Source organism: Telmatherina bonti (genome assembly GCF_933228915.1).
Source record: "Telmatherina bonti genome assembly, chromosome: 21".
Lineage (NCBI taxonomy): Eukaryota > Metazoa > Chordata > Actinopteri > Atheriniformes > Telmatherinidae > Telmatherina > Telmatherina bonti.
Window position 1 is genome coordinate 32740355 of NC_136630.1, and position 19816 is coordinate 32760170.

Consider the following 19816-nt stretch of genomic DNA (forward strand, 5'->3'; position numbering starts at 1 on the left):
CACATCACCCCTGTCTTGACACGTCTTCATTGGCTTCCTGTTAAATTTCGCATAGATTTTAAAATTTTAGTATTGACCTTTCAGGCGTTACATGGTCAGGCCCCTCAGTATATCACCGACTTACTATGTCCATACTCTTCTGGACGCTCTCTTCGGTCTTCTGGCCAGAACCTCCTGAAGGTTCCAAAAACTCGTTTTAAAACTCGTGGTGACCTGTCTTTCCAGTCTGTTGCTCCCAGACTCTGGAATGAGCTGCCTCTGTCCCTTCGTGTGCTTGACTCTGTGGACTCTTTTAAAATGCAGCTAAAGACTCTACTGTTTAGAAGAGCTTTTTGTTGATTCTTGGATGATTTTAATTTTTGCTGATTGTTGCTGATTGTGTTATTGTACCCATTTTTATGTACAGCACTTTGTGATTTTTATCTGTGAAAAGCGCTTTATAAATAAACTTTACTTACTTACTTACTTCATCTGGTCGTGATCTCCAGCTCTCACTTGAGGGATTCGCGGCCGAGTGTGAAGCGGCTGGGATGAGAATCAGCACCTCCAAATCTGAGACCATGGTCCTCAGCCGGAATAGGGTGGATTGCCCTCTCCGGGTCGGGAGTCAGGTCCTGCCTCAAGTGGAGGAGTTTAAATATCTCGGGGTCTTGTTCACGAGTGAGGGAAGGATGGAGCGTGAGATCGACAGACGGATCGGTGCGGCGTCTGCAGTAATGCGGACTCTGCGCCGGTCTGTCGTGGTGAAGAAGGAGCTGAGCCAGAAGGCGAAGCTCTCGATTTAGCAGTCGATCTACGTTCCTACCCTCACCTATGGTCATGAGCTGTGGGTCGTGACCGAAAGAACGAGATCTCGTATACAGGCGGCTGAAATGGGTTTCCTCCACAGGAAACTCCCCCATGGGCATTCACATTAATAAAAAGCCAAGTTCCTGGGTGAGTGGGCTTGATTTGTGAATAAGCCTTGCCAGCTGTAGTCCACCTACAAACCTGGGTCTGGATTCATCCAAACTTCACGCTGAGATCAGAAGGATACTGAGTGTTTTTCTTTTTTAAGATGTTAGATCACTTTGTATTGGGAGATCACAGCTGTGTCTTTTCAGTTTAAGCAATGCTAGCAGTTTCTTTATGGAGCCATTGTTGCATTAATCAGTTTATCATCTTACAGACAGCATGGGTGGACAGTTGGGGACATAAGTTCATATTTGATCCTGTATTTGTCTGGTTCCGATTAAGAATATATTTCTGATGTATTGTTTTCTGTCTATAGAGGGGTAAAGTCTCAGGAACTGGACACTCCAGCCATCGAGAAGCGCTTCGCTTACACTTTTCTCCAGAGGCTCATCACCTATGTGGACCAGGCTCACCAACATATAATGGAGTTTGGTGAGGCTCATCATATTAGTGCATCATGAACTCCTTTTAAGTTTTGAACACTTACTTGTATGATTCCCAGAGTTGGATTCAAAGAATAAAAACAGTCAAATCACCCATCAGCAGCTGCTTTACTACTAGCCATGTAACCACTGATACACCATTTAAAAGGAAAATAAATAGACTCTCTAACAATGGCCACAGTTACAAGATGTTTGTTAATTTGGAATTACTGAATTGAAATTAATTTTTTTAGATTAAAATTTCATTGAGAATTAGGTGCACTTGCTGCAGTATTTCAACAGATTAACCTCGTGAGCCTTCATGTTGAAGAGCCCATCTTGTAGTGACGTCCAATCAACCTTTGCCAGTTTCTTTGATAGAAAGCATGGATCAAGCTGCTTCTGGTACAAAGAAAAAAAAAGCAGCTTTAAGTCACAGGATACCACAAGATGTGTATCAAAACTAGAATTGATTTTGGCGACACCTTCTTGGACTGGAGACAGCTTTGTGGAAACAAAGGACTGAAGTCTGAAGCAGAGTTAGCAATGTTACTACCGGTAAGTTGGAATTTACCAAAGGAATTTACACAGTTAGCAGTTAGCTGTTAACAGTTAGGAATGACCGAGCACAGACTCCCTGGTTTAAGTCAAGTCAAAGTTATTTATAAAGCACATGTAAAACAGAGGGTCAGTGTGACTAGATCCTTTCCTAATCTGTGCAGCTGGGGGTCACCAGACTTGATTTGGAGAGAGAGAGAGAGAGAGAGAGATAAAAAAAAAAAAAAGGCCCACCAGCAACACCCAATTCCTGATAACTGTTTAAGGATCACCTCTTTGTAGTTCCCATTTATTTTGTCATCCAGGTGTGAACATTACGCTGTCAGTCGTGCAAGGTCGCTTCTGGTGGGGAACCTTGGCCCAAGATGTTAAAGAGTTAATCTCTTCATGCTGTGTCTGTTCACAAGCAAAGTCTTCACATCGACCACCAGCTGGTTTCGTGCAACCACTCCCAATTCCATGTCAACCATGTTCTCACTTATCAATAGATTTCATCACAGATCTTCCCAACTCCACTAACCATTCAGTAGTACTTACCATCATTGACTGTTTCCCTAAAATGACTCATTTGGTCCCTCTTGTCAAGCTGCCATCATCTAAAGAAATTGGGGAGATCCTGGCCAAGGAGGTGTTCCGGTTACATAGGCTTCCTGTTGACATAGTGTCTGACAGAGGGCCTAATTTTTTTTTTTAAGTTCTGGAAGGAAATCTGCAACCTCCTGGGTATTCAAGTAAGCCTCTCTTCTGGGTACCATCCGCAGATGGATGGGCAGACAGAGCGGGCCAACAAGGAGGTGGAGACGAAGCTCTGCATGTTGTGTGAACAAGACCTCTCTATGTGGTCGCAGAACCTTCCCTGGTTGGAATATGCCCTGAATTCACTTCTCTCCACTTCCACAGGGTTGTCTCCATTCTACACTGTTTATGGATGCAAGCCGCCTATCTTCGAACGACATGAGGATGCTGTCACAGTGCCCTCTGCCTATGCAGCAGCACTGAGATGTCGGCGTGTATGAAAGTGAGCTTGCTATGCCCTATTGAGGACATGTGCAGTGTATTCCCGGTCTGCGAATCGTCGGTGGATCGCCACACCGGTGTATCAAGTGGGGCAGAGGGTGTGGTTATCTACCTTATTCTTCATATTGAGAATTGCAAGTTTGTCCCTCGCGTCATTGGCCCTTTCCTGATAGCCAGGGTGGTTAACTTTGTGGCGGTGCGTCTTCGTCTGCCTAGGAACCTCAGAGTCTGCCCTACTTTCCATCTCTCCCTTATCAAGCTTGTGTCCACTTCCCGTTTTTCGCCCTCCCCTGGGCCCCATTGTTCCGCCTGTTTTGTTGATGGGGGGCCTGTCTACACTGTTTGGCATCTCCTCTGCTGCCGGCAGTGGGGCAGTGGGTTGCACTACCTGGTTGACTGGGTAGGTTATGGGCCAGAGGAATGCTCTAGTGTTCCTTTTCATTTTATTATGGAGGAGTCCCTTGTTCAGTGGTTTCATCTCCACCATCCTGACATGCCTGGTGGTCTGTCTGAAGACGGACCTTGAGGGGAGAGTACTGTCATGTTTTTCTTCCATGACCTGCAGGCACTCATCAGTTGGAACTCAGCCCACCTGGGGCTTACTAATTGCCTCTGCTGTGCTCATCAGTCTCATTCAGTTCCCCTGGCCTTCTGCCCATGATTAACTCACAGCCAACTTAAACACTCTCCAGTCTCTTCGCCTCTGCCAGATGATCAGCAGACCAATGCCTAGATTCCTATGGATTGTCACTTGTTGCTGATCCACCTCTTCACGTCCCTGGATTCCCCTTCTTGCCTTGCCCACGACGGACACCTCTTGCCTCTTGAATCTTCTGGACACAGACCGTTGCCTTGTCTCTGGAGCCCCGAGCCTCGCCTATTGTCCTGCTAAGGACTTCATCAGCAATATGATCTTGGCCTCATGCCTCCCTCCTGACCTTGTCTCTAGAACCTGGACTCTCTCAGCTGCTCATGTCCCTGTCCTCTGCTCCTTCGCCTCGTCCTTCATTCCTCAAATAAACTGGGTATTGTTCACAGCTCCTTTCTGTGTGCCTGAACCTTGGGTCCTCACAGTAAGCCCTTACACCGAACATATCTTAAAATTAAATTTGAATGAAAGAAGGAGCAGCAGAAGTACAGTTTTATATTATCTGCCCCCTTTTCACCCAAACATCAGTACAGTATGAACTAAAACTGACCGAAACATTTATACAAGATGGAAATATTCATTCTACAGAACTTAATCAGGTACATGACATCCCACAAACTACCTTCCCCCTCCCCCCCTCCCCTCCCCATTTTTTTCCACCATAATTTCCACCATAATTTTCTTTTGACTTGTACTTCCCCATACCTCAATACGATATGTCACGAAAGGTTTTTCTAAAATTTTTGATTATTGTGGTAATAATGATACTCGGCGATGATTGACCACAACAGGTTTGTCACTGTTTTTATAAAGTTGAAATACCTTGACTATTTTTATTTTATCGGGAAAAACTGATGAAAATGATAAATTACACACACACACACACACACACACACACACACACACACACATACATATATATATATATATATATGTGTGTGTGTGTGTGTGTGAATTGATCACTTACAACTTCAATTATGTATTTTATAAATGCAAATTCTTCACAATCTATTAGTTTTTTATTCTTATATGTTCTTACTATTTTTAGAATTTCTTTTTCTAAATCTTAGTAAGAAAAATTTTTTTCATCTGTCTACTTTTTCTAGTAGTTACACTGATTTTATCCATTTTTAGTATTTTGCATCAAGACTGGGACAGTCAGTAACTCCTATCCCTTCCGTCATTAACTAATTTGAAAGATGAAGTTTAACCATTTCAGAATTTTCTACACTATTTATCCCTCCACATGTGGTCTTTGTGTTAGTTTTTGTTTTTGTTTAGAAGATGCATAGTATTCTTTTTTATGCTTTCTAATGATCCCTACTGATTAGGCCTGAGCACCAAAGGTGGTGTGAAGGCCTATTGAATGGCAAATGTTTCTTCATCTTATTCTTATTCTTCTCCCCACTAAAATTGCCTTTTGGGGGGCCTGAACATTCTCAAAAACTCACCAAATTTTGCCAACCCCTTTTGGAATGGGAAAATGTTCGTATTTTGGTGTGCTTGTGGCCATTCGGGCAAAATTGAGCGACAGTTATTTTTGGTGCCCCGCCCCTGCATGTCTTCAATCTTCATGAAAATTGAGACATGTATTTGAAATGCTTCTGCGAACAAAAATTCCTGTTGGAGCAATGCTCAAAAACAGACAGGGGCCTCAAAGTGTGATGTCTTGCCATAAAAAACTAAGTTGATATAAGACCCACATAAAGCAACATATCTGCATCAAATTTGGTAGATAGGATGCTAATCACATCCTGAAAAGATCGATATGTCAATAATTCAATTATCGATTCGCCATGCACCCTGGTGGCCGGAAGTGTTGTTTTTTTTTTTTTTTTTTTTTTTTTTTAACTAAGACACGCATTTCTCTGGCTTTGTGTACTACCACAGCTCAAATTGGGTTAGACAACAGAAAACCTGTTGGGGAAGAGTTACAGTGAAAAGTGTTGCTTTATGCCTCACGATGTGACTGTGCCGCCATGACATGATAAATCACTGTAAATCCCTCAATTGTGATCTTATCACCATAAAACTTACAGGGATTAATCAGGGCCCAATCCTGAACAGATAGATATGACCATTTCCGGTGTAGGTGTAAGCTCCACCCACTTCAATCAGGAAGTGCTTTATTTTCCACATTGAGTGGTCCATCTCCTTAAGAATCAAACTCAAACATTAGAAACTTCTTCACAACATTTCAAGCCTTTCCAGGATGCCACATTAAAAAAATAACTCAAGTTCCTATACCAACCGTAACCATGGCAAATGATGTTCCGATGCCATGAAACAGGAAACACCTGTAATGAAATGAAAAATACTTTATTAATCCCCAAAGGGAAATATTGTAGTATATAATAATAATAACTAGAGGAGGTCTTGTTCCGGAGGCTGATGGCTGCTGGCAGGAATGATCTTCTGTATCTTTCAGTCTTACATCGGACCTGAAGAAGCCTCTCACTGAACACACTTTGTTGTTTCATCACTGTGTTGTGGAGAGGGTGTGAAGAATCCTCCATCATCTTCATCAGCTTGTGCAGCATTCTTCTTTGGACAATCAGCTCCAGCGGCTCCAGAGTTACTCCAAGCACAGAAGCAGCTTTCTGGATCAGTTTGTTGATTCTCTTCAAGTCTCTGGTTCTGATGCTACTACCCCAGCAGATGCTGCAAAGCTGACTGCACTCTCCACAACAGACTTCTAGAAGATATGCAACATCTTGGTGCAGACGTTAAACCATCTCAGCTTCCTTAAGAAGTACAGTCTGCTCTGACCTTTCTTGTAGATGTAGTCAGTGTTGCATTTCCAGTCCAGTTTGTTGTCCAGCTGAACTCCAAGATACTTGTATTCCTCCACCACCTCCACCTCCTCTCCCAGGATGGAAACACTGCTTTGTTTATTCTTCTTCCTCCTGAAGTCAACAATCATCTCTTTTGTTTTGCTGCTATTTAATATGAGATGATTGTCACCGCACCATTTAACAAACTGACTGACCAGTTCTCTGTACTCTGCTTCTTGTCCATCCCTGATACACCCCACAACTGCAGAGTCATCAGAGTATTTCTGCAGATGACAGGACTCAGAGTTGTACTGGAAGTCTGAGGTGTACAGAGTGAAGAGGAATGGCCAGAGTACAGTTCCTTGTGGTGCACCAGTGCTGCTGACCTCCATCTCAGACACACAACCTTTCAGTCTCACAAACTGGGGTCTGTTTGTGAGGTAGTCATAGATCCAGGTGGTTGTGGAGGTATCCACCTGGAATTTATGGAGCTTCTCACATAACAAAGCAGGCTGAATGGTATTAAAAGCACTGAGAAATGAAAGAACATGACCCTCAGAGTGCTGCCTGAATGGTCCAGATGAGAGTGTGCTCTCTGGAGCAGGTATATGATGGCATCTTCAACCCCAAGTCCATTACGATATGCAAACTGGAATGGGTCCTGAAAGGTGTTTACTTGCTTGTTGAGGTGAGCCAGTAAGAGTCTCTCCAGGACTTTCATGATGTGAGATGTCAGGGCAACTGGTCTGTAGTCACTTGGTTCAGCTGGTTGTGTTTTTTAGGCACTGGAACAAGGCAGGAGGATTTCCACAGCACTGGGACTCTATTTTGTCTCTGACTGGTGTTGAAAAGGTGCTGGAGAATCGGACATAGTTGTTCTGAGCAGGTCTTGAGAACTCTGGGACTGACACCATCTGGACCTGCAGCCTTGTTCTGGTTCAGTTTCTCAAGTTGCTTCTTAACCTGATTGCAGGAGACAAACAAGGTGGAGGTCTCAGGATGTCCTGATGTGGAGGGAGATGAAGCTGTGTTCTGGTCCATGACTGAGCTGCAGGGTGACAGATTGGAGGCGTGACAGGAAAGCAGTGGGCTTATGGAGGGTGTGTGGTCTGTTGGGCTGGAGGTAGGGGGTGAACTGAACCTGTTGAAGAATATGTTCAGCTCATTAGCTCTGTCCAGACCTCCATCAGGCTGGTCCCCCTTTAACTTGAAGCCGGTGATCTTCTTCATTCCAGACCACACATCCCTCAGGTTATTCTGCTGGAGCTGACTTTCTAACTTCTTCCTGTAGTCCTCCTTGCACTTCTTAGTTTGGGTTTTAAGTTGTTTTTGTGTTGCCCTCAATAACTCCCTGTCTCCATCCCTGAAGGCTTTCTTTTTGATGTTCAGCAGCTTTTTCAGGTCACTGGTGATCCAGGGTTTGTTATTGGGGAAGCACCTCACTGTTCTTGTTGGGACGTTGCTGTCCACACAGAAGTTTATGTCATCTGCAATTGCAATATTCTCATCCCTTTTTGTTAAATGTTCATTAATATATACATTGGACACCTTCAATTGTATTGTTTGCTTTCATCTAGAATTCATTACTTTGTTTCCTTCCGATGAATTTTATCATCCTCCAGTTCTGACGGTATAGCATTGCGAGACCGCCTCCTCTGCCAGTCACACGAGGAGCGGCGAGGTAAACAAACCCCAATGGAGTAGCTTCGTTTAGAGAAGCAAGGTCATTTGGCTTGTGACAAAGGGATATTGCTTCGGGCTTAATGTGTATGTCTTTACAATGTAAAAATCTGACCATTTGTTCTTCTAGTTATTGCAGCTCTTCTTGTGGTGCATCTTCATTCATTTCCAAATTTGTTATTACCCTAGCATAAGATCTGTGATGGGTTTCCATTCTGGTAACAACGAACATTTCCCACCTTGTGAACTCATCCCTGACTGGAAGATGAAAATTCAGCTTTTCCAAACAGAATCATTTTAAAAATCAATCATTTCAGGTCTTAATTTAGAAAAGAAAATACATTTTGACTCTTAAATATGTCTCCCAGCATCTCTGGCTCCTATTTGAAGAAATCTCCTTAACTAAACGTTTTTTATTTGTTCTGTTGTTTAGATGTGGGAATGAGGCAGAAGGGAGAGAAGATTCCTCATGAACCAATGATGAAATTCTTTGGAAAGGTCAGTCTATCCATGTTTGATGCTGCTGTTTAAGAGGGAAGTTTGGGGGAAATATTTGTTAACATCAACACTAATGCACCAAAAGCAACTTTTTGTAAACGATGTCTGAGCTTATAGAGAATGAACTGATCGCTGTGGTAACTGGAGACCAGGTAGACTCCTGCATCTCACCTTCATCATTCTATCAAGCAACAATTCATCAGCCTCTAGACTAAAGTCCAGTCCTCCTTCATCAGTCGGACCAGGGGAGGTGACCTTATCACTGTTTTCCACCAGGTTGTCCTGCCATTAGTGGATCAGTACTTTAAAAACCACCGGCTGTACTTCCTGTCCACCGCCATACATCCAATCAGCAGCGGCGGCCATGCGTCCAACAAAGAGAAGGAGATGGTGACCAGGTGAGTATTCCTCTACATGCATTTCCATCTGTGTTTGTATGTTTTCTGCTGCTCTCTCTCCATCTCCCGTCTGAATTTCTTACCTCTGTCATGTCCCTTCTCTAACCCGGTGTCCATCCTCTTCTCTTTTTGTTGGATCTTGTCAGTCTGTTCTGCAAACTGGGAGTTCTTGTCAGACACAGGATTTCTCTGTTTGGTAAGAAGCCTGAAACCAAAATGTTGATTACTTTGATTTTCTCACAAGTTGGAACTTGCATCTGTGGTTATTTGTTCGACCGGCATGTTGCTTTTTAACTCTTTATTGGCATGTTGTCACCTGAAGCTCACTAAAGCACTGATGAAGCAATGTTCACCACAGACCCAACACAGGGCAGGATGTCACAAGTGATGGTTTCTGAGCAGACTGCCACGCAGCTGTTCCTCCAAATTTACTCAACTTCCAGAACCATTTTAAATTCAAATGAATCACTCTCATTATATACAGAGACACTTATCCAACGGCTGTAACCATGGTTACAGCAGCATCTGGCAGGTTTTTCTGACGGCAGCTTTCAGATCAAGGATGATTCCACCGGACGAGCTGCTGTCGGTCCTGCGTGGTGGTGTGTGTGTTACGGTTGTGTCTGCATGATGTGTGTGTTACGGTTGTGTCTGCATGGTGGTGTGTGTGTTACGGTTGTGTCTGCGTGGTGGTGTGTGTGTTACGGTTGTGTCTGCATGGTGGTGTGTGTGTTACGGTTGTGTCTGCGTGGTGGTGTGTGTGTTACGGTTGTGTCTGCGTGGTGGTGTGTGTGTTACGGTTGTGTCTGCATGGTGGTGTGTGTGTTACGGTTGTGTCTGCATGGTGGTGTGTGTGTTACGGTTGTGTCTGCATGGTGGTGTGTGTGTTACGGTTGTGTCTGCATGGTGGTGTGTGTGTTACGGTTGTGTCTGCGTGGTGGTGTGTGTGTTACGGTTGTGTCTGCGTGGTGGTGTGTGTGTTACGGTTGTATCTGCATGGTGGTGTGTGTGTTACGGTTGTGTCTGCGTGGTGGTGTGTGTGTTACGGTTGTGTCTGCATGGTGGTGTGTGTGTTACGGTTGTGTCTGCATGGTGGTGTGTGTGTTACGGTTGTGTCTGCGTGGTGGTGTGTGTGTTACGGTTGTGTCTGCATGGTGGTGTGTGTGTTACGGTTGTGTCTGCATGGTGGTGTGTGTGTTACGGTTGTGTCTGCATGGTGGTGTGTGTGTTACGGTTGTATCTGCATGGTGGTGTGTGTTACGGTTGTGTCTGCGTGGTGGTGTGTGTGTTACGGTTGTGTCTGCGTGGTGGTGTGTGTGTTACGGTTGTGTCTGCGTGGTGGTGTGTGTGTTACGGTTGTATCTGCATGGTGGTGTGTGTGTTACGGTTGTATCTGCATGGTGGTGTGTGTGTTACGGTTGTATCTGCATGGTGGTGTGTGTGTTACGGTTGTGTCTGCGTGGTGGTGTGTGTGTTACGGTTGTGTCTGCATGGTGGTGTGTGTGTTACGGTTGTATCTGCATGGTGGTGTGTGTGTTACGGTTGTATCTGCATGGTGGTGTGTGTGTTACGGTTGTATCTGCATGGTGGTGTGTGTGTTACGGTTGTATCTGCATGGTGGTGTGTGTGTTACGGTTGTGTCTGCGTGGTGGTGTGTGTGTTACGGTTGTGTCTGCATGGTGGTGTGTGTTACGGTTGTGTCTGCATGGTGGTGTGTGTGTTACGGTTGTGTCTGCGTGGTGGTGTGTGTGTTACGGTTGTGTCTGCGTGGTGGTGTGTGTGTTACGGTTGTGTCTGCGTGGTGGTGTGTGTGTTACGGTTGTGTCTGCGTGGTGGTGTGTGTGTTACGGTTGTATCTGCATGGTGGTGTGTGTGTTACGGTTGTGTCTGCATGGTGGTGTGTGTGTTACGGTTGTGTCTGCATGGTGGTGTGTGTGTTACGGTTGTATCTGCATGGTGGTGTGTGTGTTACGGTTGTGTCTGCATGGTGGTGTGTGTGTTACGGTTGTGTCTGCGTGGTGGTGTGTGTGTTACGGTTGTATCTGCATGGTGGTGTGTGTGTTACGGTTGTGTCTGCATGGTGGTGTGTGTGTTACGGTTGTGTCTGCGTGGTGGTGTGTGTGTTACGGTTGTGTCTGCGTGGTGGTGTGTGTGTTACGGTTGTATCTGCATGGTGGTGTGTGTGTTACGGTTGTGTCTGCATGGTGGTGTGTGTGTTACGGTTGTGTCTGCGTGGTGGTGTGTGTGTTACGGTTGTGTCTGCGTGGTGGTGTGTGTGTTACGGTTGTGTCTGCATGGTGGTGTGTGTGTTACGGTTGTGTCTGCATGGTGGTGTGTGTGTTACGGTTGTGTCTGCGTGGTGGTGTGTGTGTTACGGTTGTATCTGCATGGTGGTGTGTGTGTTACGGTTGTGTCTGCGTGGTGGTGTGTGTGTTACGGTTGTGTCTGCATGGTGGTGTGTGTGTTACGGTTGTATCTGCATGGTGGTGTGTGTGTTACGGTTGTGTCTGCGTGGTGGTGTGTGTGTTACGGTTGTGTCTGCATGGTGGTGTGTGTTACGGTTGTGTCTGCGTGGTGGTGTGTGTGTTACGGTTGTGTCTGCGTGGTGGTGTGTGTGTTACGGTTGTGTCTGCGTGGTGGTGTGTGTGTTACGGTTGTGTCTGCGTGGTGGTGTGTGTGTTACGGTTGTATCTGCATGGTGGTGTGTGTGTTACGGTTGTGTCTGCGTGGTGGTGTGTGTGTTACGGTTGTATCTGCATGGTGGTGTGTGTGTTACGGTTATGTCTGCATGGTGGTGTGTGTGTTACGGTTGTATCTGCATGGTGGTGTGTGTGTTACGGTTGTGTCTGCATGGTGGTGTGTGTGTTACGGTTGTATCTGCATGGTGGTGTGTGTGTTACGGTTGTGTCTGCGTGGTGGTGTGTGTGTTACGGTTGTGTCTGCATGGTGGTGTGTGTGTTACGGTTGTGTCTGCATGGTGGTGTGTGTGTTACGGTTGTGTCTGCATGGTGGTGTGTTTGTTACGGTTGTGTCTGCGTGGTGGTGTGTGTGTTACGGTTGTGTCTGCATGGTGGTGTGTGTGTTACGGTTGTGTCTGCATGGTGGTGTGTGTGTTACGGTTGTGTCTGCATGGTGGTGTGTGTGTTACGGTTGTGTCTGCATGGTGGTGTGTGTGTTACGGTTGTATCTGCATGGTGGTGTGTGTGTTACGGTTGTATCTGCATGGTGGTGTGTGTGTTACGGTTGTGTCTGCATGGTGGTGTGTTTGTTACGGTTGTGTCTGCATGGTGGTGTGTGTGTTACGGTTGTATCTGCATGGTGGTGTGTGTGTTACGGTTGTGTCTGCATGGTGGTGTGTGTGTTACGGTTGTGTCTGCGTGGTGGTGTGTGTGTTACGGTTGTGTCTGCATGGTGGTGTGTGTGTTACGGTTGTGTCTGCGTGGTGGTGTGTGTGTTACGGTTGTATCTGCATGGTGGTGTGTGTGTTACGGTTGTGTCTGCGTGGTGGTGTGTGTGTTACGGTTGTATCTGCATGGTGGTGTGTTTGTTACGGTTGTGTCTGCGTGGTGGTGTGTGTGTTACGGTTGTGTCTGCATGGTGGTGTGTGTGTTACGGTTATGTCTGCATGGTGGTGTGTGTGTTACGGTTGTATCTGCATGGTGGTGTGTGTGTTACGGTTATGTCTGCATGGTGGTGTGTGTGTTACGGTTGTGTCTGCATGGTGGTGTGTGTGTTACGGTTATGTCTGCATGGTGGTGTGTGTGTTATGGTTGTGTCTGCATGGTGGTGTGTGTGTTACGGTTATGTCTGCATGGTGGTGTGTGTGTTACGGTTGTGTCTGCGTGGTGGTGTGTGTGTTACGGTTGTGTCTGCATGGTGGTGTGTGTTACGGTTGTGTCTGCATGGTGGTGTGTGTTACGGTTGTGTCTGCATGGTGGTGTGTGTGTTACGGTTGTGTCTGCGTGGTGGTGTGTGTGTTACGGTTATGTCTGCATGGTGGTGTGTGTGTTACGGTTGTGTCTGCATGGTGGTGTGTGTGTTACGGTTGTGTCTGCATGGTGGTGTGTGTGTTACGGTTATGTCTGCATGGTGGTGTGTGTTACGGTTGTGTCTGCATGGTGGTGTGTGTGTTACGGTTGTGTCTGCGTGGTGGTGTGTGTGTTACGGTTATGTCTGCATGGTGGTGTGTGTGTTACGGTTGTGTCTGCATGGTGGTGTGTGTGTTACGGTTATGTCTGCATGGTGGTGTGTGTGTTACGGTTGTGTCTGCATGGTGGTGTGTGTTACGGTTGTATCTGCATGGTGGTGTGTGTGTTACGGTTGAATCTGCATGGTGTTGTGTGTGTTACGGTTGTGTCTGCATGGTGGTGTGTGTGTTACGGTTGTGTCTGCATGGTGGTGTGTGTGTTACGGTTGTGTCTGCATGGTGGTGTGTGTGTTACGGTTGTGTCTGCGTGGTGGTGTGTGTGTTACGGTTGTGTCTGCATGGTGGTGTGTGTGTTACGGTTGTGTCTGCATGGTGGTGTGTGTGTTACGGTTGTGTCTGCATGGTGGTGTGTGTTACGGTTGTGTCTGCGTGGTGGTGTGTGTGTTACGGTTGTATCTGCATGGTGGTGTGTGTGTTACGGTTGTGTCTGCATGGTGGTGTGTGTGTTACGGTTGTGTCTGCGTGGTGGTGTGTGTGTTACGGTTGTATCTGCATGGTGGTGTGTGTGTTACGGTTGTATCTGCATGGTGGTGTGTGTGTTACGGTTGTGTCTGCGTGGTGGTGTGTGTGTTACGGTTGTGTCTGCGTGGTGGTGTGTGTGTTACGGTTGTGTCTGCATGGTGGTGTGTGTGTTACGGTTGTGTCTGCATGGTGGTGTGTTTGTTACGGTTGTGTCTGCATGGTGGTGTGTGTGTTACGGTTGTGTCTGCATGGTGGTGTGTTTGTTACGGTTGTGTCTGCATGGTGGTGTGTGTGTGTTACGGTTGTGTCTGCATGGTGGTGTGTGTGTTATGGTTGTGTCTGCATGGTGGTGTGTGTGTTACGGTTGTGTCTGCATGGTGGTGTGTGTGTTACGGTTATGTCTGCATGGTGGTGTGTGTTACGGTTGTGTCTGCATGGTGGTGTGTGTGTTACGGTTGTGTCTGCATGGTGGTGTGTGTGTTACGGTTGTGTCTGCATGGTGGTGTGTGTGTTACGGTTGTGTCTGCATGGTGGTGTGTGTGTTACGGTTGTGTCTGCATGGTGGTGTGTGTGTTACGGTTGTGTCTGCGTGGTGGTGTGTGTGTTACGGTTGTGTCTGCATGGTGGTGTGTGTGTTACGGTTATGTCTGCGTGGTGGTGTGTGTGTTACGGTTATGTCTGCATGGTGGTGTGTGTGTTACGGTTGTGTCTGCATGGTGGTGTGTGTGTTACGGTTATGTCTGCGTGGTGGTGTGTGTGTTACGGTTATGTCTGCATGGTGGTGTGTGTGTTACGGTTATGTCTGCATGGTGGTGTGTGTGTTACGGTTGTGTCTGCATGGTGGTGTGTGTGTTACGGTTGTGTCTGCATGGTGGTGTGTGTGTGTTCCATCCTCAGCCCGCTGCGTTGAGCGTTCAGTTTGTCTCAAAGTGAAACAATCTTCCCGCTGCTGTAAACATCTGGACACACCAAGCAGTTTTATTTTGGACATTTCTTGTCAGAATGCTCATTCTGGTTCCGACAGTTGTGGTTCCGACAGTTCTGGTTCCGACAGTTGTGGTTCCGACAGTTGTGGTTCCGACAGTTCTGGTTCCGACAGTTCTGGTTCCGACAGTTCTGGTTTCGCAGACTTTCTACAGAAAGTAGTTCATAGATAGATGCAAATCTTCCAGTGAAATTCTGAGCCAATCAGTGTCCAGGTTACTGCAGGACTCGTCTGGCTATGAAACGGCAACAAAAACAAGCGAAAAGAAAGAGAAGTGTTTAAAATGTAGGAGTTTTGCTCTCCAATAAGGTCATTTTTTGTTTCGCTGTGTTTTTACGTCGTCATATGATTTTGAATTCAACCCATTGACTTGAGGATTGTTTTATTGACATCACTGCAGTCACGTAAACATGAGTTCTCTGCTGATACTGTAAGGAGTAGAGCAGGACGCTGAGCGCCTCCAGGTTCACACTTTCTCTTTCAACTGAACGGACATTTTCAGTGGCTTTCAGCTGGCTGTATAATCTGTTCATATTGCTGATCATAAGCATTGATACAGGAAGGCTGGTGTCCAGCAGCCGCCCTCAGATCCTCAGCAGTGTGGTGCTTTTCAGGAACAATGCCAGATATGACCTTTAAACTGTGACAATGATCAAGGCAACAATGAAAAAGCTGCTGCTCGTCTCAAAGGAACCCCAAACTGGAAATTATTGAATAGAAAATCTGAATTGTCTTATTTTTATTCACCAGATTTTCAGGTGTCATGAGTCTGTTGCTAATGTGGTTGCTATGGGCGCTCCTACATGCACTTCTCTTCTGTTTTGGTCCATCTGTTGACTATTGGCTAAACCTGTTGGCCGGCGGTATTACAGGCTTTTTCTATGTCCAGTGACATGCATGTATTGGAACAATATGCAGGAGGTATTCATCCCTCCCTGTTAAAGGTTTTTTCTGATATAATCAGGATATTACATTACATTAGAATATTACATATGTTACATAGGTTACTGGAAATTAGTAGCAAATTGTACAGAAAAATATGCAGAACTTTTCATAGGATTTTCTGCAAAAAGGCAATCTATTGTAGTTTAAAGCCACAAATAATCTGGATTTAATTTAGCATGATAAAACAGCAAATGTCAATGATCAAACATTTCTTCTCTTAAAAGCTGCAGTTATTCAGTACAACACATGGAGGAGTTTGGTTTTCTGTTTATGTGGACTCTCTCTGGTCCCCAGGTAACAATGCAACGTCAATCGTCAACTGTCTGCAGATTCTGGGACAAAGCTTGGATGCCAGGTACGCTCATATGACATCTATATGCTGACATTTTCATTTTGTAATGAAAACAGGAAACATTTCATTCCAACACCAGTTCCAAAACGGTCCAGGAAAAGAAGCCACATAACCACCACTCTCTCTCTCTCTCTCTCTCTCTCACACACACACACACACACACACACAAAAGCCGTTTTTTACTGATTCTGACTTCTCGTGAGCATTGTGTGCTAGGATGATCATCTGACGTGATCGTTAAAATATGGGAACAATCAGTAGATTATTTTCATGTTTTGAGATATAAAAGCTTGGAACAGATTTAACACACATTGGTCTTCATGGAGCAAACATTTTTATGAACAAATTTGTTCTTAAATTCTTCATCAGCTTTTTACAAAAGCTCACCAAATTTTTACATGTTGGATTTGTTCTACAAACATTCAGGAGTCGTCTCAAGAGTGCCGACATTGCCGAACAAATTCACTGTTTTTTGCTTTTCCATTAATTGAGATACAAAAATAAAACAACAGTAATGTTTTTGTCAGATTTCTAAATAACATTTAGTAAAACTACAAAGCGATGAGTGATTTTAAGACAAAAAGCAAGACATTGCAGATTGTGTCCCAACGTTGCCATTTCCTTCAGCAGAAGTCATTTTCATCCCGTCACAATCACAACAGATTTAATTCTTCTTTACACCATCGGTGTCGTAGACACGTGCACCAGATCCTTTCCCTCAACCTCTGGAATTTCACTCCATCAGTGTGTCTTGATGTGTTCATGGACCAGACTCCAGGCTGCTGTGATAGTTCACCAGTAATTTATGATCCATTTGTAGATAAAGCTGTGTGAATTCATTAAGGTCCACCGTTGGATTTATCACCAAGTTAACACCTTAAAAATTAGTTAGTTAGGCCGGCAAATCTTTTTTATCATTATTATTGTTATTGTTTTTCATTTGACCTCTTAACTATTATGTTTATTTTTTCAGTTTTATTTCAACCTCCGTCTGTGTCTGTTTGCACACAACTTGGAAATCGTGTTTTGGACATTCACCTTCAGAGTAGCGCCTGCTTGTTGGTTCTTTCAGCTTCACCAGTCTAACACCTGTCGCACACGAGGACTACCTGCTGAGATAAAAGTCATTCCAGACGGTGTCCTCAGCAAGGAGCTCGCCGTGTGCGCCTGATTTTCACCGACCTTTCTGACTTGTGAGGCCTTGAGGTGAAAATCAAACCCGTTTGATCTGTTTTGACTCACCGTGTGGGACAAACGTCCTGAGGGCCACCCACAGCAAAGTTGTCCATGAGTACATTTTGGAAGAAAAGTTGGTAGAAATGTGGCCTGACCATCCCTGTTGATAGGATTTCACCTCGTCGGACTGGATGGTGTACGATTAACCTTTCTCCACAACTCCTGTGGCTTGCAGATGTCCAGTGTATCATGTGCTTTACCAGATGTAATGATATCATTAGTTATTGCAGGATAATACAAGATGTATTCATAACAAATGCAGTACATTAATAAAAATTACTTTTTCCTGTCAGTGGAGGGGGTAAAAATAAAAATAAGATTGTTGCAGAACAGCTACAACAAGGCCATAAAACCTCAAACAAGTGGAAGTGCCAGGAAACACCTGACCATTTCCGAATGGCTTTTCCTTGCTTCCACGTCGCTGCTCGGCCAACAAACCTGGTGAGTATTTCCTCCATCATGTATTTATCAATCACAAAATTACAACATATGTGTACAGTTGGAAAGATTCTCAGATTCTGGAGACAGATTCAGCCTGCTGAATTCACACTTAGTCTTTATTTCCTGTCTGCTTTATAGCGTCACTGACTGACCTTGTTGTGCTGCCACGGCACAGCTCCAGAGTCAGAATTGCTGCTGTCAGTTAGGAGCTGCCTTTGTAAAGTTGCATCAGCTTTGGGGTTTCGATCCTGTCCAGGAAGGGTCATTCCTCCAGGCACCAGCAGTCAGGGTATGGTTAGCAGGGTCTTCACATGCAGATGTAGGAAAGCTTATTGCTTTCCACCATATAGTTATGTAGACAACAGGCAGCCAAATGACTTGTTGCACTTTATCAGGCCTGAGATTGATTGTTGTCAAAAACACCCTGAACCTGTTGGAGAGAATGCCAAATGTGTTCTCGACTACCTGCCTAGTCCTGGATCACCGGTAAGTAAAACGTTGTTTCGGTTGGTCCAGGGGTTTGAGTGGGTACGGTTTCATCAGTCTTGGTGATGGTGAGAAAGCATCATCCCCAACTATGTGGCAGTGAATTCTGCTGGTGGATGTTCCATTCTCTTCAGCTGGTGGCAAAGTTTCCACTCAGGACTTTCTTTAATGCTGAGTTAGCAAATATGCCTGCATCTCCCGCACGACCAGTTGCCGCCACATCTACATATGTGAACTTGTAATTTGCATTTACAAGAGCTCAGAGCATAACACCGAAGGAATTAAATGAAATGAAATGAAAAATACTTCATTAATCCCCAAAGGGAAATTCAATATTGTAGTATATAATAATAACTAGAGGAGGCCTTGTTCCGGAGGCTGATGCCTTGTCTCTGGAGCCCCGAGCCTCGCCTATTGTCCTGCTAAGGACTTCATCAGCAATATGATCTTGGCCTCATGCCTCCCTCCTGACCTTGTCTGACAAGGTTAGTTTGTTTGTGTTTTAAGTTGTTTTTGTGTCGGGAGAAATGGTTTAAATCTCCATCGCTTTCTCCGCTGTCTGACTCCCGCTCTGCATCCTCTTCTCTTTCTTTTCAACTCTATTGGGATTTGATGTGTTTTTTCACTGATAATCCTAATTTGGGGGAGTTTAATCAGTTGATCCCGATTGTAAACAAGTCTTTCGTTGCCATGGAGACTCATCATAACAAGTCTTGAAAGAGCCAAAAATATGTAGAAAAATCTTCCTTGCAGCACACCCTTCGAACCGGCATGAAATCCTCAGAAAAAAAAAAAAGAAAAACTAATTTGAGGTAATATCTATGTGAAAATAGTTTGTACTTTAAAAAAATCAAGATAGCAATATTTTTGACTCTTTCAAGACTTGTTATGCTGCCAACAGACAGCACAATCTAGACTGGAACTTATTTGTAGTGAAATGTTTGTCATTTGTAATTTGTAATAATGTGTAATGGAAATGTTTGTAGTTGAAGCACTCCAAACCACCGTTTTCTGGCTGTTGGATGACAATTTGTTAGCAGCAATGATAGTTCCACCTTTCCTTGAATTCCTTGGCAATTTCCAAGCTGTTGTTGTCGGAACCTGAAGAAAAATATGATTGATGTTTGCTTTTGATTGAATCCTTTCAGCCATCACCGTGTGATCCAACTGGCAGTGAGGTGCTAGACAATGGGCAAAGTGATGCATTTTCTGTCTATGAAAGTGAAACTGATGGAGGAAACGGTACAAACACATCTACTTATAAACAGCGCATCACACAATCAAACTATCTGAAATGGCAACAAGATGCTGAAGAATATCATGATGAGTGATAAAAGGGTTCGCTGAGTCAACTACTCATAGAAACAAGACACAACTCTTTCAGTGGAAGATAATGCAGTGTGTGCGTCTGGTCGGTATGTCACACATTGTCTGATTTTGATCCATACACTAGAAACATGGTCCAATTCCATATTAATTCTATTTTATTTCAGGCACAAATGGGAACACTTGGCCAACATACACACCCCATCAACGCAATACCTTTACCACTGTTTAAAGGGGTGCTGTGATGGTATGTGGAGTTTTCTGAGCTTTCTACAGTGTTACAGTGTTGAATCCTCATCAGACATGTGAACGGCACTGTTTTTTTTATCACCTAAACGTATGTTTGAGTTTGAGTTTGAGTTCCAGCACTCTCTCCGTTCGGTTTCCATGGCGTCGTCTTAGAGAGTTTTTTCTACTTGGAAATCC

General features: G+C 44.8%; 1 protein-coding gene across 1 annotated transcript in view; it reads left to right on the forward strand.

Annotated features, from left to right (window-relative positions):
• Positions 1-19816, forward strand: part of ryr2a (ryanodine receptor 2a (cardiac)) — a gene marked incomplete at its 3' end in the record, with an annotated part of 479882 nt that overhangs the window by 256622 nt on the left and 203444 nt on the right. The window contains exons 61-65 of the mRNA XM_079260659.1: positions 1271-1386; positions 8488-8552; positions 8829-8950; positions 9097-9146; positions 15844-15904. Of these exons, the coding sequence (XP_079116785.1) occupies positions 1271-1386; positions 8488-8552; positions 8829-8950; positions 9097-9146; positions 15844-15904 (414 nt within the window). The remainder of the gene's footprint in view (positions 1-1270; positions 1387-8487; positions 8553-8828; positions 8951-9096; positions 9147-15843; positions 15905-19816) is intronic.